We start from the raw sequence: 24857 nt of genomic DNA on the forward strand, positions 1-24857 counted from the left end.
CAGACTATTGGTAAGAACTATATTGCCTTTAAAAGTCTAAGTGTAGTCAATTCATCTTTTTGTAACTTGCCATAGAAACCAATATGCACAATTACTTAAAAAAAGTTTATTTTCTGTAGTCGTATTATATATCTCAAGGCTACAAAAAATCTGATATAGCCACTTACCTGTCATTTACAAATGTATACATTACAAACCGCAAGAAGAAAATACAACAAAAATGTGGTGTATTAGTACAGTATTATTTTTCTCAAAAAGCAAATTATGCAAATATTAGAAAGTCTAATAACACAGTACAATAAAAAGCTCAGTACATTTTAAGAGATAGAACATTTTTATGGTGTAATAAAAAGAACATTTTGGAGCATGTCAGTGTCACCTACAGAAACAAAGGAAATCGGAGCACAGTATACAGTAGCACATTCAGTAGACATTCAGTAGGGCATTCACATTAAATGAGGATCATTTCAGAAAAGGGACAACATTAAATGACAGGCACACTTTTTAACAGAGACTATTTAATCTGAGGTGCTAATGTACTGTAATGTCACAAACTGGAAGGTTCACAAACTTTTCCTTTAGGACATATTGTAAAGAGATGGCATTTCCAGTGTAGCATATTCACAGAATAAATTGTCTACAAGTAAACGGTGTTGCCAACAAATTATAAAAATCATCCTTACACTTACATAGTGCTTTTCTGCAAACTTCACTCAAAGTGCTTTACAGTTAATGAAGGCTCCCCACCACCACAAACAAAGTGCAGCACCCACCTGGATGATGCGACAGCAGCCAAACTGCACCAGTACTCTCACCACACACCAGCTATCAGAGGGGAGGAGAACAGAGTGATGAAGCCAGTTCATAGATGGGGATTATTAGGAGGTCATGATTGGTAAAGGCCAGGGGGAAAGTTGGTCAGAACATAGGGTTTACACCTCTACTCTTCATGAGAAACGCCCTGGAATTTTTAATGACCATGGAGAGTCAGGACCTCGGTTTTATGTCTCATCTAAAGGACAGGGCCTTTTAGAGTATAGTGTCCCTCTCACTATACTGGGGTGTTAGGGTGTAGGGTGGGTTATCCCTATGGGTCCCACTAAGAACTCTTCCAGCAGCAACCTTAGCTTTCCCAGGTCTGCCATCCAGGTACTGGCCAGGATCACACCTGCTGAGCTTTAGTGGGCTGCCAGCAGTGAGTCGCAGGGTGTTATAGATGGAGACATATATCTAATGTGAGTTGGCACAAAAGGAAGGTTGCTTATAACTGTAAAAAAACAAAAACATAAGTTAAGCTTTTAATAGTTATAATATGGAGATCTTTACCAGCATTTTATTGACTATTAAAATAATGTTTTCCTGTACTAAATTATAAGTCATACCTCTAAAAAGGATTTAGTCATCTGGCTACAGCGACCTCAAAATAGTCTATATATCTTATTAATTTAGAGCTAGTTAATTTTTTGACTGTTCCAGCATCTACAGATTTGACAACGTTCTTGAAAAAAATATATTGCAAGGTATATACTTTATGAAAATTATAAAGTTAATAACAGAAAACACAATTAATTTAATCTTATGCACGGTTTTCCTTTTCTACATTTTCTTTCAAAGATGCAAGTTTCTAAATTATGAACAAGTTTCATTTGGAGGAAATGAAGTATGATTAACAATTGAAAAAGAAGCTTTCATTAAGAACACTTAGAAATGAACAATAAATACATATCGAAGAATGCCAAAATATAAAATGTGATCAACTTTGTGAGATTTTGTAAACATACTGTTGATCAAATACACTGCATTTAAATACTCTAAAAATGCATAATGTCATGTTGCAAAACGTTTGCTCAAAGCATATGATCGAAAAATGTGTCCTTAAAATTAAAGTGAATACTCTATATTTGCACTTCTCTGTATTATATAGAATATATTATGTGACTAAGCAAAATGTGATTAATACAACTCATATTTTGTTATTTTTATGTAGGCTTCAAGAAAAAAAGTCCTCTTGTCAAAATTCAGTATCTGCTTACTGTGCTGTATGAGTTCAGGGGATGTAAACACCATGAACCATATAATAAGGGTTTAATAACTACAGTACACACAAACCATGATAAAATTCAGTGATTCCATCCATGCCTACTACACTCTGATAATAAACGCATTAAGCCGTAAAGTCCTGGGTATAGACGTCACCAAGGAAACATGACACTAAGACAAGTCAACATTCAGCCCACCGGAAATGTCTTGCCATTGTTGAACTGTAGAAAGCAAAAGTACAATGTAGACAGGTTCTGGGATGTGGTAAAAAGAATTGGGCTGGATATACAAAACATTAGAGAAAGTTCATCTGTGTTAAAGTCAAGTTGTCTATATTTACCAGAGCAGCAGATAAACAGACAGTTTTTATTAAACCTTCAGTTCTCCACTATAAAACTGGATGAAGGCCTTAAAATTGCCACTGGCAAGTTCACCCTTAAGTAGGAGTATGTATCACTGTATGAGATCCATGCTAACATTCTGCTATTAAACCACACATCATGGTGAGGCAAACGTTTATTATTATAATGTGCCAAAATGTCCTCTTGTGCATACCGTAGGTAGGAGAGATTCACATATTATTAAATTATCTTCTGTGAATGCTGTTTTTCTAGTGCATTGTTATCCTTAGTTTTTGAGGATGGTCAATTATTTTATTTTTTTTATTTCAGGTTTACAATGTTATGCTAGGACTGTCATCTTTTTCTCTGATGACTATTTCATTTTAAGATACACATGCAAATGGTGCTTTTGACAATAACAACAACAGTAAGCACTCACACATTACATAAGTATCATTCCAATTACAAGTATTATTATTTTAAAACTGTAAATGTGAAGCTGTTCCCCATAATTGTTACAGAAAACAATATGCATTTTGAGAGCTCAAAAGTAAGTCTTGCAGGTGCACATTATATTAAGAACAACATCATTTCTTTTTCAGGACATAAGTAACAAATGTAGTGCTGTGCTCATCTGATTATAAGCACTTAGTCATACTGACATCATTTATGAGTGTAATGCAAGTGAATATGTCAGCTTTGTTGCCAAATCTCACTTTTTTCCATTTTTGACATTTAATTTTAACAATAATAATCGTACATTTCAACATTTGCAAAGAACTATTACAGCTTACTTAAGATTTAGGATTTTTGTTGAATCCTGTCGTGTGAAATATGCATAACACAACCAAGTGAATTAATTAGTACTTCCAACAGCCTCATTTCACAGGATGACCATTAACGGAATAGATTTCTTGTAGACTGCAAGAAGTACGCATTTGCTGTCTAAGCAATTTGACAGCTTTTCCATCCTTTTGTTTTAAAAATACTGCATCTGAATGTGTTGAAGGTGCATTGAGGTCACCAATTTTCTTGATGAGTTTTGACTTCGGGTTATGAGTACTGATACAGTAGGTGTCTGTTTTTAAAATGTACTACATTTCACTTTCTACCCTCTGTGAAGAGGTTACATTTTCACTATTTCAAAACAACAAACATCTCAATTTTCAACTTTATACTGTAATTACTTTAAATTTAATACAACACAAATGTAAATTAAAATATATTGACAAGCAGGTCTGTAATCGAATAAGGTCAGCCAGCTCTGTATAATAAAGGCCAGCATGCTTTAGAATACTTTTGTACTTGCTAAAACACATCTTATTAAACAGCTTGTGTGAACTCAGTTAACCTTTACCCTATACTACTGTTGCTCATTAGTATGAAATAATTTTCTATTAACTTCAAAAAGACAATAAGCAACACATTACATTAAATGTATTATTTAATAGCCTTGATTCAAATAAAATGCATCAATACTTCTGCCTTTATATTATATATACATTCTTATATACTTTATACATACAGTACTATTTGTATGTGAAAGTGCTTTCAGCATTCCTTAGTTGTAATCAAGTGTCAGTTTGAATCAGTTATGGTGGTTGAATTTATGGCAGAGTTTTCTTGTTACTCCAGAGGGGAGGAGGGGACAGGACAGCACAATCTACTGTAGGATTCAATTAATTCCATTCAATTCATGTGAAAATGCCTCACCATTACTTTAGTTACATCAAACTGAGGCATCAAAGCATTAGAGAACAGTTGGAACTGGAAAGTATTTCAGAATTATCTACATATCAGTCCTAATTCCCCATCTTCCTGGCAAAAAAATCACAAACCATTTTTAAATAAATACATTTTATCAATATTGCAATTAGGGCTTAAAGGCAGATGGAATGAACATTTTAAAACCAATATGTCAGAAACAATGAGCCACATTAAGATGCATTTAAAAAATATTATACTTATAAAATACAAGATATACAGTACAGTATATCTTGTTGAATAATAAGCCCTTCATAGACTGGACATGAAAAACGTCCATATTTTCCTTGTTGAGATGGTTAACATTTTTTAATTGAAAATGTTTAAGAAAACAAGTGCTTGTCTTCTTTTTCTTACCACTTGATACAAATATGCAATTCAATCTGGAAATGTAAATACATATGTTAACCGGAAGAAAATCCTTTAAATAAAACCAGTGCATTTTTTAAAATATTACCAGATTCAACTAAACATATTTACAATAAACAACTAAGAACAGTTAAATGTATTAAATACAAACAAAAACAAAGCAGTGCAATCAGATATAACAGATGTACTCAAAACTGACTATGTTAACTTTCTTCTAACAATTTTAAAATCAAGCATTGTAGGAAGTGATTTGACCTTCATACTGTTTATCAAAAGAATAACACAAAACAATGTCTAGTGCTTTTAGATTCAGTTTTGGCCATATACAGTAATAATACAAACAACTGCCAAAAAATGACAGTTTCAATGCTTCTCAATTTGTGCACAAAATACAACAGTAAAGATCCTGATTTATAATTTGACACATCCATAACTATTCAGTCCTGGTAAAGTGGAGAACTCTTGACAGGTTTGAGGCTCTTCTAATAAATTGTTTTGTTTGAGATAAAATGGGTTTAAGCACATCTGTAATATATGGTACCATACCTTTCTAAAAGGAAATCAAATTGTTCTTCCATTTTGAGCAGCAGACGTCTTTTCACATTCACCTTAATCAACACGTACCGAATAATCATCATCACCATCATCATCATCACATATGCATCATTTTAACAAAATATACAGTACATAATTACTGTTTTAGACAAGGATTGCTATAAAATTCACTTCTGTACCTGTAATATCACCACAACATGCTACCTGTGTTGTGGTGATGGCTACAACAATTGCCCACCACAATTCTTTCATTGTACATCAGTTTTTATCCTGATGGATCCCAAAGTAGTTTAAATGTGGGAGGAGACCCACTTTATTCACTACTGAACTTCAATTTCATGAACTTCAAACTTCAAGAAAGGTTACTTAGTCATTTTGACCAAATCAGCAATGTTCATCAGACATCATAAAAAATTAAATGTTTCATGTAACATATTTAATGTTTTACATCTTAAGTGGAAGGGCTGTGAAAAAGTTACAGATATGTATAGGAAAATGTTTTCCCAATTTTGGTGCAACTGAAGGATAATGGGAGTGCACAACGTTTATTGTTTAAGAAACAAAAAAAATTTAAAACAGTGATTTGAATGATACAATGAGATTCACTGTGTTTTGCATTCCACAGCAAGTTTGGGGGACAAAAAACTGAAATAATGTTCACTCTTTTGTCATAATAATTACATTTCATTTATGCATCACTTTTTTATTCTGATATTTCCCAAAGAGGTTAACCTATACAGTAGGTGGAGATCCACTTTATCTGCTACTGAACTGCAGTTCCCGCCTGGGTGATGTGCAGCACCCATTAAACATCAGCAGCTCCTTTAACACAGCAGACCAGTAAGTAAAAAAGTGTAACGCATGTTGAGCATTAAACTGGAACTTTAGGAAGATGAGATTGTGCAAACCCAAGGTTCAAATCAGGTTAACACCCATGCTATTACAAATAGTGCCATGAGATATTTAATGACCATAAGTCAGGACGTAGGCTTAACCATGACATCTGTCACTTCTAAAAATATGACAAAAATATGAAGCCTCTAGCTGAGTTTAGATTTTTCTACTAACATTTAATTCTTCCAATGTTTTTTTTAACTATACACACAAATCAAGCAGCAACTGTTAAATCATTTGTTGAATGCACTAAACAATCTTTAAATAATAATTTATTCAAACAATACCAGTTGATATAAAATAAAGTGCTGCCACATCTAAGTGTCTTCAGCCATCCAAAAAGCCAAAAACCAAAAATTTGAATCTAAAAGCATACATAGTATAAAAAGATTTGTAAACCATTAATGAATGTTTTTTGCCTTTTTTGGTTTCTTGTTTTCTTCATTTTACCAACTTTTCACTGGTAAAAACCTTCTTTTTGTTCTAAACACTTTTCCCATTTTCATTGGCCTGAAAAGAACAGGACAAAAACAGTTTAAAGGAAGTAATGTAATTCTGCTCAAGACTGATAACATGAAGCCATTTTCTATATGGATAAAGCCCTGTTCAAAGATGTTTCATCACTTCTTCTCCTTAGATAGCAGTGAAAGTGTACCTTGAAGGTGCACATCCTTATGGCTAAAGGCCTGTTCTCACTTTCTATAATGTAGCCAGATGTCACGGGATCATCCACAGTGGGATTAAAAAAAACCTACAATTATATGAGTCAAGGGTATGAGCAGTCTTTTAAAGTGCTTCTGTGACTACTTCATAATATGCCTTCTAAATAGCTGAATAGAACAATCATTGCTTACTGGAATTTTTCTTTCAATGTATACTGTATATACAGTACTCTTCCAAATACACACCTTTATTTAACTGTACAATACTAGTAGTAACAATACTAATATATTAATACTAATAATATTAAACATTATTTCCCTTTTTCATCTGTATTTTGCAAATATTAATGAATTATTAACCAAGTCTTTCCTACAATACAAATCAGTTACTATTCCTAAGAATATGAGGAACAATTTTAAAAGCAATGTAGATATACTGTAGGTATTTCTTTCTCGGCTTCTTTAAGCCAGTGTTGAATACTACCTTGACAGTTGTGGCCTTGTAAGCTGAAACAGAAGCTCCAGAGTCAGGACTCATCACAGAGAGACTAGAATCAATAATCTCCTCTGTGAAAGGGAAAAACAACATGACTGATCTAGAACAGCTACTGTATAATCTGCATGTCAGGTAATATACACAAAGGCAGAGAAGATTCTAACGTTTCTGTCAGTGACTGTCCCATACAACATCCTTCACTTTCTACAGCAGCCAACAGAGAAGAAAGACTTCAACAGCAAGAACAAACACAGAATGCCATTCAGTCATTTGGAGAGAGCTGTCAGACACGATAACTACCATTGATTAGAGTGCTGCAGCAAAATGTACAGGTTTATCATTATCAGAAAAAAATAAATCAGACGGACACTTTGCTATTCCTTTTAAAATTTGAAGTCTCTGTACATTTCCAGCAATACTTTTCTGTTTCTTTTCCTTTAAATACTCTACAACATCACAGACATCTCATATTCTGCTACACATGTTGCACACCTGCAGAGCAGAGATCATTATGTTATGACAGCTTTACCAGTAGACCACAAAACATGCACATTAACATCTATAAATAACTATTTTAAGCACAATTATATGTATTCCTAATTTATTGGTGCATTCTCTCTCTTAGATCACATGAAAAGTTATAATTGTCTTATCTTCAGTTTTTTATCATTTGGCAAATGTGCTACCTATTTTATGTTAAGAGAAGAATAAAACAAAATACCTGGGCTTCTTGTGTTATTGTTCTTAAAATGATCTGAAAGTTTATCTGCCTTGTCTTCTACAGTCAAGCGACTCACATTTCCATAATTCATTCCTGAGTCGGAGGTAAGACATTCTGTTTCAGAGGTGCTCTTCGTTTTTGCCAGGTCAGTAACTGAATCTTCAGAAAATACATTCTCTTTTTTTATCTCATCAGTCAACCTTCTGTTGCTCAGTAAATTATCTGCTTGGTTCACACAATGAACAGTGGCAGCTTTTTGGAAGTCCTTAGAAACCACCGAGCTTTGTTGCTGACTGTCTGTCTTTTCTGAGATATTATTGTATGTCAAAGTCGGTGAAGTCTGATGCCCTTCGGCCACTGAGTGCACATCTCTGTTGTAGGAAACATCTTTAAGTGTTTGCAACAGGGCTGTCTCTGGAGGAGAAGTGCTATCCGTTTTATGGGGTGGACCATTGATTTCCTTGAGGACTTGGGCTGATTTATGGTTTTCCTTTACTCGCTGAGGTAATGCTTCAGCGTCCACCAGTCTGTTTGATTTGACATCTTCAACTAGTACTTTGTCACGATGAGCAGCTCCAGCTACACCAACATTCATTTCTTGTTGACCTTGACAACAAACAGTCTCAGAATTCTCTACTGCACATCTCTTACTTTCTTCAATACCTTGGACATTGGCTATATCATGCATGGTAGCTGTGTCTGAATCCTGGAATTGCTCATTTTTAACATCCCAGTCTTTGCCATTTGTGTTGAGTGTAGGCTCATCTACTTCAGGATTACCCAAAGCCTCCTGATCCTCACATACATCTTCAGAACTCTTTTCAATGCTCTGAGAAATACACACATACAGCACACATATATGAAGGTTAGGTAATTGCATATAATGGTACATTACGTTTTAACAGATGAAAACAGGAAACATTTTATAGTTACAGTATGTACCTAAATAAGGACATCACTGAAAAACATGTTTGGCTACTGTGAGCTGGAACAGGATGTGGTACAGTATGTATTCCACATGGATTGTCCACTCATTTTTCAAGCAAGATAGACTTAAGCCGACATTCTGAAGAATGTAATGGTGTATGGCAGGGGACTGCAACCTATGGCACGTCTGCAAGTATTGGCATGCAAAGAGATTTTTAATGGCAGAGAAACAGGAATGTGCAATGAAAGTTAAATAAGCCACGAAGAATTTAAGTTAAAAAATTAAAATACAATGCTCGATTGTTCTGTAATTTTCTATAACATTCTACCTAATGAAAACTCTTTGGCGTAGAAAAAAATGAATTTCTTTGTTTATTTACTGCATTATTTTTAGTGGGGCTACCCTATTATTTTCACAGGAAAGCTCGCAGTCCATGGTATTGATAACATTTTTCACACTTAGATGTACATTTCCATGCGCTATTACCATGTTAGATAAAATGGCAGTTGCTAAAAAAGCAAAGTTAGATGTTTGGAGAGATAAATATGGATTTTTTCAACATAAGGACCATTCTGTTTGCTCTATACAGTATGTTGTGTTAGCGTTGTTTGTCGCACATCGAGTGTCTAATGACAAAACACAGCAAAACCTTCAATAATAAGGCAGACAACGCTGAGTCTACCAGCTATAGGGCCATAGCAAGGAAAGGAAAACAAAGCAGTAATTTCTGTATAAGTCAAAATTAAGCCACAGAAGCAAGTTACAAAATTGTGTGGGATTGTTTTGGCATGCTTTATGGACTTTATGATGCAATCAAGATCTTTTTGTCAGAAAAAGGTCAAACTACCCCTAAATGCATGGTAAAAAAATGGGTTACAAAACGAATGTTTTTAGTGGACATCACCATGCATAAAGATGAACTTGGACAGCAGACTTGCAGAACTTGCCATTTTTTTGGCAGGACTTTCAGACCTCAACTTTGCGCTATTTCCAACTACTTAAAGAACTTTCAAAATATTGAACAACCCAAGTAGCTTAGTTTGAAGTATACAGTACATGCGACAAATGACATCAAAATTTTCTGTCAGAAAACCTCAGAATTTCCAATGTTTTGGCCTGATGTTTTCTTCTCTGACTAGACCACACAAGGATCACATGAAATGGCAAGGCATGCATATTAATTTTTTAGAAGTGCATGAGCTAACACTTGACATGCCCCTTTTAAAAGGTTGCTGACCCCTGGTGTATGAGTTTGAACTGCACATTCCACTGATTCCACCAGTGTACAAAAGGATCTGGAGATTGACCTGACCAGGGAATGTCAACACAACCATACACGTAGACATTTAATTTGTTCTTAATGCTTTCTCAAGTACAGTAAATAATGGATCCAAAAACCTAAAATAAAAGCTGTTGAAATGATGAGTGTACAGATACTTAGCATCAAAACAAGCACTTGCTTTCTGACGCTAACATGTTTTTTCATGTAAAACGGAAAAATTAATATTGTTATAAAAGTCTTGAAAAGCATAGAAATCGGCAAAAAAATTCCGACATTGTAAACTTTGTCCTGTTTATCACATCACACTGACCTGGAGGTGTTCTTCTTTGGCATCCCATCTGCAAAAATAACACACAGAAAAAATAATTACTGTACATAAGGTAGTTACATTTATATTTTATAATACATTAATTAGATGAAGAGGAAAATTAGTTCAGCATATCAAAAAAGTGAAAATGGATGACTGAAAAGGTGCTCTGAGAATGCACTTACAATATAACAATACTAAAGACTGGAACTTAGTGCTCTCTTTGAACCTAAAGGTATGTCACTTTTTAAAAGGTACATCTACATACTTAATATACATATACAAAATTTAAATGTATAACCTACACAGAAAAGAAATAACCTACATAATCTCAGGAACAACTGCAGTCTGAAAAGCCATGAATGTTTTATAAACAACACTGAACTGAAATGGAACATGTGCCACTGCTTGATCTACAAGCACTTAGGCTGCCTCACTCTTTCCATTACCGGCCACATTTTGACCTCATAACTAATCTATGTTACCATCTTCACTAATAAGCCTTATTATTGCACTTCACATGTCTTCAGAGACTAGGGCAAAGCCATGGAACATCAGTACAGGATGTGTGTCATTTCTGGAAATGGGATCACTAATTTCCACAACTGAATAGCATTCAATTAAAATAATGGGTAGAGGCACACACCAAAATAAGCAGAACAAAAAAGTAATCAAACAAATGAAAGGAGTATGTTTAATAATTCTGGTTGTATGCATAGGCAAAATAAGAGATTATCAATAAACAGGGTATTGCACTTGAACTGCATTGTAGGTGTAAAACTGAGGCAGACTGTTTGAATTAGAATTAAATGTTTTTTTTAAAGTGTTTTTCTAATAATCCTTGTGTGCCTCACTCTGTAAGTCTACAGGAATGTGGTAATGGGCCCCTCTGCTAAGAGACATCACAGAACTGCATCAAAGCTCAACAGTATACAGTAGTAATATATACAGTAGCAAAATGGACTCCAAGTAGGTAGCCTGTTTCTGTCAAAGACCATAGGTCCCAGGTCACTATCCATTACCTAAAAGGGATAGTCCCCAATGAAAGGTCCATAGGATGGTACGAAACAACTCCCTTCCTGATAGCGTAGCAAGGGGTTTTCCCAAATGAACCATAACTATATAATTCCCCTATTAGCAGTGACAAGACAACACAAAAACTGTGATTGCTATCAATATTACCCACTTATAATACTTTTGAGATTTTCCATATATAACAACCACTCTAACCATTTAATCTTCTTTTAAATACTCATTGTTCTTTTTAACCATGAGAGTCCATGTACTGTAAAATACAACCTGTGCCTCCCTGAGGAACTGCTTTTATAGGAAGCTAGAGATTCCAGGTGTAGCCAATTCAGTGATTTCCTCCTGAGAATTTGAAGGATGAGGCTCACCTAAATGAGATGACCCCACCCCTTGGTGATGCTCACAAGCTCTGATATAGGTGGGTATTAATTCTATAGAGAGCCATCCAACGCTAAGATGTCTGTATCTAAACAGTAATACTGAAAGAATAAAAAGAAGGTACTTCTTTAGTACAGGAAACATGTACTGTATGTACAGTATAACTATTATTATGTGGTACAAAGTTTTAAAACTCAGCCTGGTGCTGTCTGTGGATGGAATAAGAATGTAGCTAAAGAAGCCCTTCTGATAGGAGACATTGTTAAGCTGTATCAATCTGAACAATGTAATGATATACTGAATGGCGCAGATGGGCTCCAGCAAGTCCCTGGCTAGTTTCTTCCAAAAACCATAGGACAAAGCTCAATATCAATGGTCCAAATGAAGACCCACCAATAACTTGTCAGTACAGTGAGTATCAGAGGTACAGTATACCTGATAGCATCTCAGACAATCACCAACTGGTGAACTGTGGCTCATTACAGGATTAGTAAACAAGTGTGAAACAGCTTAAAAGAGTTATAAATCAATTCAAAGAAAAAATACACTACAGGAAAATCTCATCTATTGGAAAAATAAAGTGAGCTGTTTGGATGACGATGACTTTCAATATTTAAATTTAGACTTTCCTAGGGATAGTTAGGGGTTCCATTTTGTAAGTGATTGTTGTTTGACTAACACTTCTTTATTTTTACTTTGAACTAGTTCTGTTTAATTATAAAATCTCCCATATCTGTTCAGTGGTTTAATTGAACTTCTGAGTTTGCCACTTTGTTTGTAATTAGAACATGCCTGATAGACCCCAAATCTGTTTAACCTGCATGCCATTCTTCTGATCACCTGAATTAGTCTCCTGTGCCTGTGTTCTTAGATTTACTTTTACTACTTGTTGATCAAGAGACCTGATGACAAATTTTATTGCAGTATAAAGTATTCGTCTACTGTATGACTATAGTACTGTATGTGTTCTGTAAATTACATACCTATATACAACATTTTCAATAAATAACTGTAATTATATAATAACTGTTCTGACAGCTTTTAAAACCCAGGCAGCACTAAATGCTTTTCTCTGATTTAGACATTTTCACTCTTTTATTTGTTCTGCTTTATTTCATACTAATTAAAAAAATAATGTTAATGAATGTCAAGAATCCTATCCTCATTAACTAGATTCCAAGTGTATTGCTTTATGATATTATGCTGACAGACAATACAGCCAACTGAAAAGAAACTGATGAAATACAATCTGACTATATATCTATCTGGGATTTACATGATGACACAGCTCATCAAGGAACATATCTTAATCATCTCTTCATTTACCACTGTCTAAAACAGTACATAACATCTCTCCCAATATCTTCCTTAGGCTTAACAAGCCTCAGTACATTTTAAGTAAAGGGAAGGGTGCCATAAATCTGTTATGGTAACAAACCATCTCCAAGGATGCTTGGAGACTGTAGTCTTACTGTATGACTCCCATTAGAGACTGGTGACTCAAAATCTATAAATAGCTTTGTAATGTTTTGCTTCAGAGCAGAAGTCCCTAAAGAAAAAAAAAGTGAAGACTAATGAACATATGAAATTAATGGAACACAAGACCAGGATGCTCTGTGCCACAATTCTGCAGATTTTAGTTCAACCTTAATTTAACACATTTACCAAAGACTTGGAAAAAATCTAACCATTAGGTAAACCTACAGTAGCAAGTGATTAGTCAATTAAGTCAGGGCTAAAGTCCTATTGGGCATCCAAGTAGTTTTTCCAAAGAGTCACCAAAAACTTAATTGAAACCAATGACCTGTGTGATTGATAAATTGCTCTATCATCAAGAATGCTCATCATCAAATGATTTTCTAAGCTATTATATATAACATGCTATATAGAGTCTGCTCTTTCGTGAAACAATAACATTTAGATGCTGTTTCCTATGCTACCATACAGTATCTAATGTCATATAATTGACATATCATTTAGTTATTTTGCATTTTGTATTATTTTTTATAACCTATGTGCCTCTTTTGCATGATGTTATTTCAGAAATAATATAATTGTGTACTGGACTACTGTAACTGCAGAATCAGTTCCTAAACAACAAACAAACATCATTGAGGAGCCTTGATAACAATGTGTGATAAGGAAGTGAATCAGAACTGTACCCAACACACTGAAACCTATTACTGAAATAATGTCCTGAGCATTACGCAACCTTGCAATGCTTTCTCTTTCCTAAACTTCCTCCTTGAATATTGTCCAGAAGAAACCTGCTATAACAGTTACCAGTTCTGGCAAGCATTCTATAATCTTGTATCACACATAAAACTAACAGGAAATAATTGTTATGAAAACCTGTTTATGTATGTACACACTGAGAGTATATAATACAGAGAGATGAGTACTGCAACCAGTAGGATTTATTGTGGGTTTTAATGCCCTCAATATACTGTATAACCAGAATTATGAGCAGTCAAGTTTGTTATTCCTAATATTACTCTGATGTTCAGCATAAACAGTAAATGGTAACAGAAAATAATAATTTTCCGCTTTTAATATAAAAGTGTTTTTTTCTTATAACTTTACAACAACCGATACAGTGCTGCCAACTAGGTATGTTAGCCTAAATTAACATATTAAATCAGAAACAAACCCAGTACTTCATGGTTAATTTGTGTTTACCAGAGCCCTCTTGCTTCTACCTAATGAAGGTATGATTTTATCCATGGCCACCCCTAACTCAAAACATTAACACACAAGACAAACCAGAGTTGGAAAAGTCATATAAAATCCCTCCATACCAGAAAGTTACAGTATGTATGTATTTCATCTATATACCCCCTCACAAGGGGGCGAGAGGATAAGCTTAACCTGCTGGTGTTATTTACCGATGATTGCTTCCTATCCTTAACTCCCCTCCTAACAGCAGTGTAGACTTCGCAAGCAGCTGACCTGTCTCTAGATCAACACTTATCTAATTTTGCTCACGTAAGCTAAAATGGTGTGCAGGGTGGCTTGAGAGCTCTAATTAGGCCACTTCAAGGGAACCATCTCTGAGTCAAGTGCAGTGCAGCCCAGTTTTCCATCACCTGAAAAGTCTGTGCAGTTCCTGAAGAAGGATGGATATGCACAAAATTAAAATAGCAGGTTAAAATTAAATCACCCCACCTCACACAGAATGAGTAGGTATACAATCATAAACATTAAATAATTTTGTTGGGTAGCTGCGTCAGCATGCGTAGGCTGCAAAGGAACAAGTAATATGTGAGCACCTGAAGAAGGCTCCACGGCCGAAACGTTGTGTTCTCTTTCTTCTTTTTTTCAGCATGGAATAAACTTATTACTTCTTCCTTTGCATTAAATAATTTTGTTCACTGTAAGTCAATCTGAATGTGCAACGAATCACTTGTGATATACTGTATACTGTTTCTTGTTTTTCTCTAAATTAGGCCCTACAAAATTATTTACCAAATGAACAAGCTCATAATATGAGCTCTTGGGTGTGAAGTACAATAATTCACCTTTTGAAAGCTGAACAGAGTATCTACTGTAGAACCGTGATAATGTTGCCACCTTAACGTCTTGCATTGCAAGAATTACAGTATTAGTCAAACCTGCTGGGAACAAAATTCTAACAGAACTGAATTCTAATACTGTATACAGTATAGTGACAAGTTTAGAATATAAATGAGGAATTATTATATGAACATTATGCAACATATTTGTAAAATATTGTTTACAGTCTACAGTGTTTACAGTAACAGTCTTGTTTAGACTACTATGTTTAAATCTGGTCACCATACAGTATAACTGAGTAAAGAAAATGCTGCTGAATCAGTACAAAGGTAGCCCAGAGAAATGCCTTGAACAGAAGGTTAATGTAATTTTAATTTATTTTGTCCTAAACAGATGACACTACTAAGGGGCTTGATAGTATTTAGAATGTTAAAATTATTGACAAAGTCAAGTCAGAGAACCACTCAGAGGACAAAAGGAAACAAGCACACGGTGGCAGAAGCAGAACTTAAGTATTTAGGTCTGAAAAAATAAGATCTTATTAAATTAAAGGGGTTGGAACAAACTGTGCAGTTATATTGTTGAAGCAGATTCTTCATCCTTTGACCTCTCAAAAATGAGCTGAATGAGACCCTCAGATCAATAGCCTACTGGCAACCAGCTAAGGAAACTGGGCCTGCTAGTCATTCATTTGTAACCTTTCTTAGGGTCTAACATTATTTTTTTCTGTTAATAATTCTATGGAACCTTACCTTCTTGCTCTCCCTGTCAGACGATCCTTGCCTTTTGCTTTGCTGCTTACCACTGGAACATTTTTGGAAGCCTTTTCTCTGTTGCGATGCATATAACCTATAACAAAATAAATAGGGAACCCAAGATTAACCAATTAAAATAGACATTGCAACCCAAAACCACTATTCTTATCTGTTAAATGTTCTTCATTTGGTTGGTTTAATATTTTAATACTTTAATACTCTCTAAATTCTGTAAGCTTTAAGGACTGTGATGAGTATACTTTGAGCACTAGATTGATTCAACAAAAACAAATATTTTGTTTTGGGTACAGAACTGTGAGGTCAACCACAATGCATAATCAATTTACAGAGATAATAAAAGCTAAATAAGCAAACATAATTACTGTAGGTAATCTAATAAAGTTACACTAATATTGATTTAAGTACTGTACTGCAAAACTGAACAGATGAAGCAAAACAAATATGTGAGTTTAAGAGAACTATAACAACTACAGTATATACAAAATAATTTCTTGCTATTTCCATCATGTTCATGCAGAAGAAAGAGATGCATTATTTCACAGACTGTATTGTATAACAATTTGGAGATGGAAATTGTAAATGTAGGCAACACACAAGCTAAAACAGTTAGACTTCCACTGAAATACACTGAAATTCTGGTTCTATCAAGATAATGAATCCCCCAGAAAAGCAATACACTCAAAGTGAAATTATGTTGTTTTCTGTTTTCCATGTTCAACTGGAAGCATTTAAAAATTAACAAAAAAAAACTGATCTGGGAACAATGTCTCAGTTTTCAAGCAATGCAAGTATTTTCATTAAAGACCTTAATAATGAAAAGCATATTGCAATTGTAAAATTCACTTCAGAAACAAGTGTCTGCAAAACCCCTGAGCATGAGAGATATTTTCATTGCTGTCCTCAGGCAGCACCATCTCTCCATCTTTAACCTAACTTTTTATCAATCCTTCTAGTAATGAGATTGGACTGAAAATATTTGTATAATATAAAACTCGTGTGGCATATTCTTCAGGTCCTATTTTTGTTAATAAGAGAACCAGTATGGGTTTCTTAATATTTGGCAAATGACTGTGTATAGCAATAATACAGAAAAAATTAAATCTACTAAATCCCAAACTAAAGAAGGAAAAGTATGGTACCCAGCCCACAGACTTTAGGCTCAGATTCTCTATATTAAAAATTATTTTATTAACAGAACTTGCAAAGATGGACTGAAGTAACACTACAATATTGGCAACTCATTATGGGCAATCGTTTTATAAGAAAGGTTAATACCAACCTCTTGTTTCAGGGTCAGATAATCTTGGATTAAACTTCCTTGGATTTCTTCCAACTGTGCAACACAAACAAACTTAATTAGTTAAAGGGTTCATACTCACATACTGTAACAATATGATTATTATTAAGTAAGCATAAGTATTACTGTAAATATTATTATTTTGATCACTTTCTAACATTTACATTTTGGAGGTTGGTGTTACTGTAAATGGGGTTCACAGCAACTACATTTTGGGAGTGAATTACAACCATATTTTTGCATTCCTTTTATGCAAAAGGAATAGGTGCTGTAATTACTTTTAAAATGATTTATAAATGTTAGAATGTGCCTGTCATTTCAGAGATGATACAGCACATACGTCCTCCTCCTAAAAGGACCAAACAGCGTTAAAGAGCATGACCTTGAGGTGAATGTCCATTGAGTAGTCAAGCAGACATCACAAAAAGAAAGCAAAAAACCCTTAACTACAGTACATCTACTGTAGTTATATGAATCCATCAGGGTAAATGCCCTGAATGTATTTTTTTAATAAATATTTACATAATTACAAAATATCAGTTGCTTTTATCACAAGGTTACATTCTATGAAAGAGTTTGGTCCTTTTATGAAGAACAAGCATGTTTTACCCTCTAAAATTATTGTATGGACTGAACAGAACAGGAAAGACCTCTGGTGCCAAAACTGTGCAATATGTGTTGAAATGACACCTACATTTTGCCATACTAACAACAGCAAACACATTTCAGAATAGCTGAAAAAATATGTTTGACAAAAAATATACTTTCATATAATTTATATTTTACTTAAATCTATTTCTGTTTTTGCAATTTGCCTGTGTCAGAAAAATTAAATATGTTACCTGTTCATTTCTCAGGACTTAATAATGTTAATTTCTGGAACATCTAAGAAAAAAAGGCTTTTTTCCAAAATATTTAAATGCCTGTGCAGGTCCCTTTAACCTGGTAGTGTGATGCTGGAGGACTTTCACAAACAAACTGTTTGTATACTGTACATACTGTATAACCATTTGTAGGGTTACCTGCATCCTATTTGCTATAATCATTAATAACCAGAGAAATTCTGAAAATGGGTCTGAGGCTGCACCAACTCTGGTGTAAAAACCTTTCCAACCTCACTGGCACCCTGCAAACGTTATTTTAGATTATGGGAACTATGCTGCAAATATATTCTATATATTCTATATCCTGTATATATATATATTCTAAATTATCTTGCCTTTAGACCTAGCATATTAGATCTGGGTTCTGAACTAACACAGTAAAATCTGCCAGGACTGTATTCTGTCTTGTGCAAATGTCGTCACTTTTCTTTTCTCTGACTGGCCTCTAACCCACACAGCTACAGTGCAGACTGCCACAGACGGTGAAAGACACAGCTGCTTGGTTACACTGCCCAGTAAAAGTAATTCAATATCAGAGAATGTATTATACTAATAGATTTTCAGCTTTCATTAGGAAAAAAAAAAGAGATCAGAGACGTAATCCGAAAATCTGTTCTTCAGTATTAAACAAATCGAATTTGGAAACAAGCAGATTAGTGAAGCTACTGTATGTTATGGTACCTTCACTTTTTTCGTTCAATGTGGAATGATTCACCACTTGCCTGATGTTAAGCTTGTTTGATGACACTTGGCAGTGTGGACTTCTGCTGTCTAATCTTGTTTTGTATTAGTTTCACATGCATGTTTATGTCCTTCAGCTCATATTAACAACATCAATTGTACTAACCTATTTCAGCATCAGGGTTTGGAATTACGAAACCAGCTACAAACTGTACATACAGTACCAAACTTGTGATAAAACAAGTACAGTGCCTGAAAGTACAGAAAGTCATCGCCACTTGTATTTCTCACAATTGTTTATATTGCAATCTTAAATACCTTTATTAAGGATTTTGTCTCACTGATCTAAGAAAGCAAAAAACGCATTACTATAGTAAATCTAGTTATACAGTATGTACAGTACACATACAGTACATATAAGTGTGAATGCATATTTTCTAAACAAGTGCATAATAACATCATGTGTTGCATGTGTCACAACCTGCACACTCATCAAGTTGTTCAATTTGTGACAGTTTACAAGCCTCATAGTGCTTTACAAAAGGTTAAGTGCCAACTGGAAGCGCTACTGCTGAAAACTAGTGAAAAGTTCAAGAAGTTGTTGTTTCACAGAATTCTCATTATTCCTGGCTGCCTAAACCCAACTCTTTCCATGATGGCACTCTGCCATTTGTAAACTGCCTCTTGAGGAATTTGTTGATTTTTCCTCCCAATTTGTCGTTATAAAAAAAACAATTAACATTAGTACATTACACCTTTATAGTTAAATCACATACTAAAGGCATTTAAAGGTAAATCCATTCGTAGATATTATTGGTGGCATTCCATATTAAAAAAATTGAATAAACCACTCAGTTTTAAATTATAGCACATCAAAGACTAAAAATCCTTTTTGTAAACACTCTTTATATATGTAGTTCTGTATGATATCCCTCCCTCTATAAAAAAATTACATGATTTTACTAAACATTGTTGTTAACTCTAATGTTTTTTACACCAAACAATAACTTTGCATTGTTCTCTTAAGGATTCAAATTTATATTAACTATTGTTATCCCTCTCAGAAAATATTACAAAGTGTATTAATTAAATATCTGCAATATGACAAAATGTATGGAACATGAATACTTCAGAGGGCAGCATGGTGGCACAGAGGTTAGCATTTTTGCTTTGCAATGCTGAGGATCTGGGTTCAACTCCTGAGTTCACATGCATTTCCTCCAGGTGCTCTAGTTTCCTTCCACAGTCCAAAGACATGGTGATAGGTTCACATTTGGCCCAGGGATGAGGTGAGTATGTGTGTATTTGTGCCTGTGTGCCCTGTGATGGACTGGTATCCCATCCTGGATTTATCAGGATTTATCATGTGCAGTGTTTCCCTGGATAGGCTGTAGGCCACCATGACCGTCGGTTGGATAAGTGATGCGATATAATAGTGAATGTGTAAAACTAATGGGAAACAGAAACAATTAACTGTTCAGAGCCTATCACAAATTCATAGGTATTATTAGGCTCATGCTCTAATTTATTCTAATCAAAGGGAGAAGCACATTGAGTTACAGTATATTGCTTATTACACATGTGTGATGTGTTTGTCTGTTAATTCCTTTTCTCATATTTATTTTTTCTCATAATTCATTTGTAAAAATTGGATACAAGAAGGTTAAATGGATTGTCTTTTTTAACAAGCTCACCTCTGTTTTGACTTCTATTTCCAGATTCACCATCACTGATAAACTTTTCACGAAACCTAAAGAAATAAAGAGAGAATCATTCTACTGTACATTCAACCCACTTATTAGGCATACCTTGTGTCTATCCCAGAAGCAGAGAATGCAAGTTGGGGAAATTATCCTAAAGTGAAGCAAAAGTCACTTTTCCAGATTAAGTGCACTTTCAAAATGAAAAATGAAGGACTAAAATGAATACCTGTTCTCTATTAAATAAAGCCAGTTATGCTTTTGAAGGAAATTACAACACTGATGTATTTTTAGAATATGCAATGTAAATCTAACTATTCTGGTTTGTGAGAAACAAACTCACATTTCCTTATTTCAGAGGGAACGGTTCTGTTTTTGTAAACACTGAAACTTTTCCTAATCCCTTCTGTCCCTTGTGGACTATCACACATTCCCAAATAAGGAAAGGCATTCAAACCTTTTGAAACAAGATAAAAATAGCCCTTCTTTCCTTCATTTATATTTCATACTGCTTGTACAATAAAAAGCTGTTTATCAGAGTGCTGTTCCACTATGTGTTGGACGTCGTTTATAAATCCACATTTGAAAGCTTCCAGACCCTTAACCTGCAAAAACAAACACTATCCTTCAACGATTTGCCTGCAGATACTTATTTAAAACTGCCACCAAGTAAAAAGGAACCTCTACTTCCAGCCCTTGAAGACTTGTCATCCCTCAAAAAAACAAAATATGAATCAGTGTGAATAATTCTTTCTCCTGAAAATAACTGTTCAATTCAGACGATTAAGTAAGATACTGTATAGTTGCTATGTAGAGCTTTACATATTATGCTACTTAGCCACCTACACTAAATCAGACATTTTAAACACTGCATGAGGTCCTCTTCGACAAACTTGATTCATTCAGCATTTTTATGCACTTCAAATTAGGAACGAGCAACTCCTAATTGAATGAAAACCTCAAAGGACTTGTAAGCACTTAAATGGATTTACACTTGTCAAATGCAATTAAGAAACTATTACCTGCAAGAAGGGCAGTGATTAATCTCTTTCGTGTAAAGAATTTTACAACCTACTACAACCCAAGACTGACACTCAACCATAATTCCTGTTAAAGACCTGCAGTTAAATGTAAGATGTAATGTAACATGGTGAAGAATACCAAGAATATGTGAGTTCTTGATATACTGTATGTGGGAGCAGATTAAAGTCCTAAATATGCAGAACTAACTTGTTGTGATAACAAAAGCAAAAGCTGAAGTCACAGAGGAGTACAGCTCATCAGCACCAGTGACCCACCAAATAATAATAATAATAATAATAATAATAATAATAATAATTAATTATACATTATTTATCTACAGTACATTTGCTACATTTAATTAAAATTGTATACTTGTTTTTTTTTAAACAAACTTTTATCATTATAATACCCAGAATAAAGATAATAGTTTAGCTTCAGAAAATCATACATACCCAAACACTCTATCCTGGCTCTGGATTTTATGATAACTCATTGAAGTGGCCCATGGTAGAAAACAACTGGAGGACACTGGTTTAGGACTTTAGTATAGTGGTACTTAAAGCCTTGTACATAAGATCAAATACAGTATACAGTATAACTGTTAGGCCAAATCATCATGTCCAGCCTTTTGACTATGTTGCTGATGAGGTGACAGTGGGACTGAAAATCTGTTCAAATAATCCTCTCCATAACTTTTTTCATCCTCTCCAGAAACTGAAGAAAATAAGGTAATGTCTTTCTTGTTTGATTTTTATATCTGTGGTGTTATGTAATTAGCTTCATAAAAACATCAAAGAACTTTACTACTGTAAATTTACCACAGTTCTCTGTCAATTCAATGTGTTATAAAACAAGGGTCATGAAAAAGCATCCCAACATAGTGGGTTAAAAGATGTGTCTACGTTGCTTAAGTTGAAATTCTAGAATTTTGAGTTGAAACTTTAGAGGGAGCATTTTATTTCTGTACTAGTGATGTAAACAAGCCATAGAAAAAATTATTATAGAATGTATGGCTGACACTTTAGAGGTACATTATTTGTGGCCTGGCTAGTTTATACAGTTTTTCCCAGTTGCTTATGCACTGTGACCAAATGCACACACAGAGCGATCTGATCTCAATACAAAATTCCCGGAACAATGCACCAGCTCTGCAAGACTGAACACACATTCTACTTGTTTAAAGTCAATTTGAAATTCAGGTTGACTCATTTTCCAAAACACTTCACATTATACTCAATGTATAAGCACAATAGTCATCATAAGAAAACATGGGCCATTACTACTAATACGTGAATCACGTGGTAACACTCAAAGTGACAATAAACTACTGTACAACAGTCTTCACCTGAACAAACGCAATCAGTCAAATATTTTCACTCAGTTCTCCAATATTAAAAGGGCGCAGAAGTGGTCAGTATAGAAAACAATGGAACAACAAAGAACACGCAGAGCAAGAGGTAAGGGAAGAAATGGAGGAAGAGGAAGACAACAAATTTCAAATGAAATAAGAGCCATTCTAATTAATCATGTAATCAACCATGGAATGAGTATGCGGGAAGCAGGACTGCAACCCAATCTGAGCCGGTTCACTGTAGCTGGAATCATCCGAAAGGCCTGAGAACAGGTGAGTGGGTAAAAATTTAGAGTAATTTATTTTTTAAACATTTTAAAAAGTTTTTTTTTTAATTAATGCAAGTTGCTAAATAAGAAAAAAGCTCACCAGCTTAGCTCTCTCTCTGTCCCTGAAAGGAAGGTCTTTTTAGAAGGCTCTTTCCATTCTAAGATGAGCTTACCATTAACACTGAAACATTTTGATTTGCTATTTTAATCCCTTAAGATGACATACTGTACAGTATCTCCTTCCAGAACATGCACATTAAAGAGAAAAAAGAATATCTACTATGAATCCTATTATTCTAAAACAGCTGTAACCACCAACAAATGTAGCATCTGTATAAGGAGGCACTTAGGCAATGCAATAATTGCCAAACTTACTTCATACACCATTAAGATAGTTTTGTCTATGAAATAAGATTCTCATTATTTACTGTTTAGTAAATGTCCTCTATTAATGAATTCACCTGTCAAAATATCGGGAACGTTAACTCAACTGAACAGGCTCTCTTAATGTTTGGCACTGAGTGGCTGACTTGAAGAGCCTAAGAGAGATTTTCATCACCAGCTTTGGCCAGAAGAATAGAGATTTCTCACATTGATCCTCTTGAGAACTGGTACAACTGTAATGTAATGTTTAGTTCAATCCTATGCGCCATTACTCTCGTTACAATCTCAGATGGAGGCATGATGCTAGATGAATGGAATGCGAAGAAATGGAATAGAACTGGGATTTAAATATATAAAAACTTATCATACTATTGAGCCAGTGTGGCCCTGCTCTGAAGTGTCAAGCAATATTGATGCAACACCCTGTTCAAGCTGTTCTTGTGGATTCTGAGACCCAGCCTGTAATCAGTGAGGGCTTGTAACATTTAGACCAATGAATGTAGAATGCGGTACATATAATTAAGCCATTAATATTTTATTTATTACATTTTTAACATCTTTCATTTGTGTGATCAGAGTTCTGTACAGGTGACCGATAAAAACCAGTATGTTGAGACGATATCATGCGATGATGCCTAGTAAGCTGTCATAAATTTAATGTAGAAATGATAATAGAGGCACGGCTAATGAAAAGAGAAGGATGAGCACAATACATAGTTTAATGGTAGGGAAACTGTATTTAGACATGCATACTGCAGTAGTAGATAAAATTTACTACAACTATCATGCAAAGGAGTTTCAAAAAGTTTGTTACTGCCCATTGCAAGACATCATAAACGTTTGCAGAAACTTACATGTTCTCAGTTTTATCAATATCCCAAGCACGTCTCCACTGTCCCTTGGCATTCTTGTGCCGCGCCACCCGTTCTCTGTCTATCTGCTCTCGTTCCTTCTTCCAGCGAATATACTCCATCTGCTCCTCCTTAAATGTTAGAACATCGAGGTCTGCATGGGCCTTTGGTCCATACTTCACAGCATCCTAGAATGACAGGAAAAAACTTACTTGAGCCTATTTGCTGTCTTAGAAGTCAAATTACTGAAGGATAGGGTTAGGGTTGAGACTTTCTTCAAAGAGTTTAAATAAAGTGCCACAGATCTGAGTGTAAAATATACTTCACTGAATCAAGATATTTCACTGAATCAAGATATTTAA

At 34.6% G+C, this 24857-nt stretch overlaps 1 protein-coding gene across 3 annotated transcripts in view; it reads right to left on the bottom strand.

Annotated features, from left to right (window-relative positions):
* Positions 1-315: 315 nt before the first annotated feature.
* Positions 316-24857, bottom strand: part of ccdc9b (coiled-coil domain containing 9B) — a 54092-nt gene continuing 29550 nt past the window's right edge. For all 3 annotated transcript variants that reach the window (XM_069193319.1, XM_015350914.2, XM_069193320.1), the window contains 8 exons: positions 24499-24683; positions 20612-20667; positions 17335-17388; positions 16032-16128; positions 10363-10390; positions 7843-8671; positions 7110-7192; positions 316-6473 (listed from right to left, as the gene is read on the bottom strand). In XM_069193319.1, the coding sequence (XP_069049420.1) occupies positions 6447-6473; positions 7110-7192; positions 7843-8671; positions 10363-10390; positions 16032-16128; positions 17335-17388; positions 20612-20667; positions 24499-24683 (1359 nt within the window). In that variant the 3' untranslated portion in view covers positions 316-6446. The remainder of the gene's footprint in view (positions 6474-7109; positions 7193-7842; positions 8672-10362; positions 10391-16031; positions 16129-17334; positions 17389-20611; positions 20668-24498; positions 24684-24857) is intronic.

This window comes from Lepisosteus oculatus, chromosome 8, assembly GCF_040954835.1.
Source record: "Lepisosteus oculatus isolate fLepOcu1 chromosome 8, fLepOcu1.hap2, whole genome shotgun sequence".
NCBI lineage: Eukaryota > Metazoa > Chordata > Actinopteri > Semionotiformes > Lepisosteidae > Lepisosteus > Lepisosteus oculatus.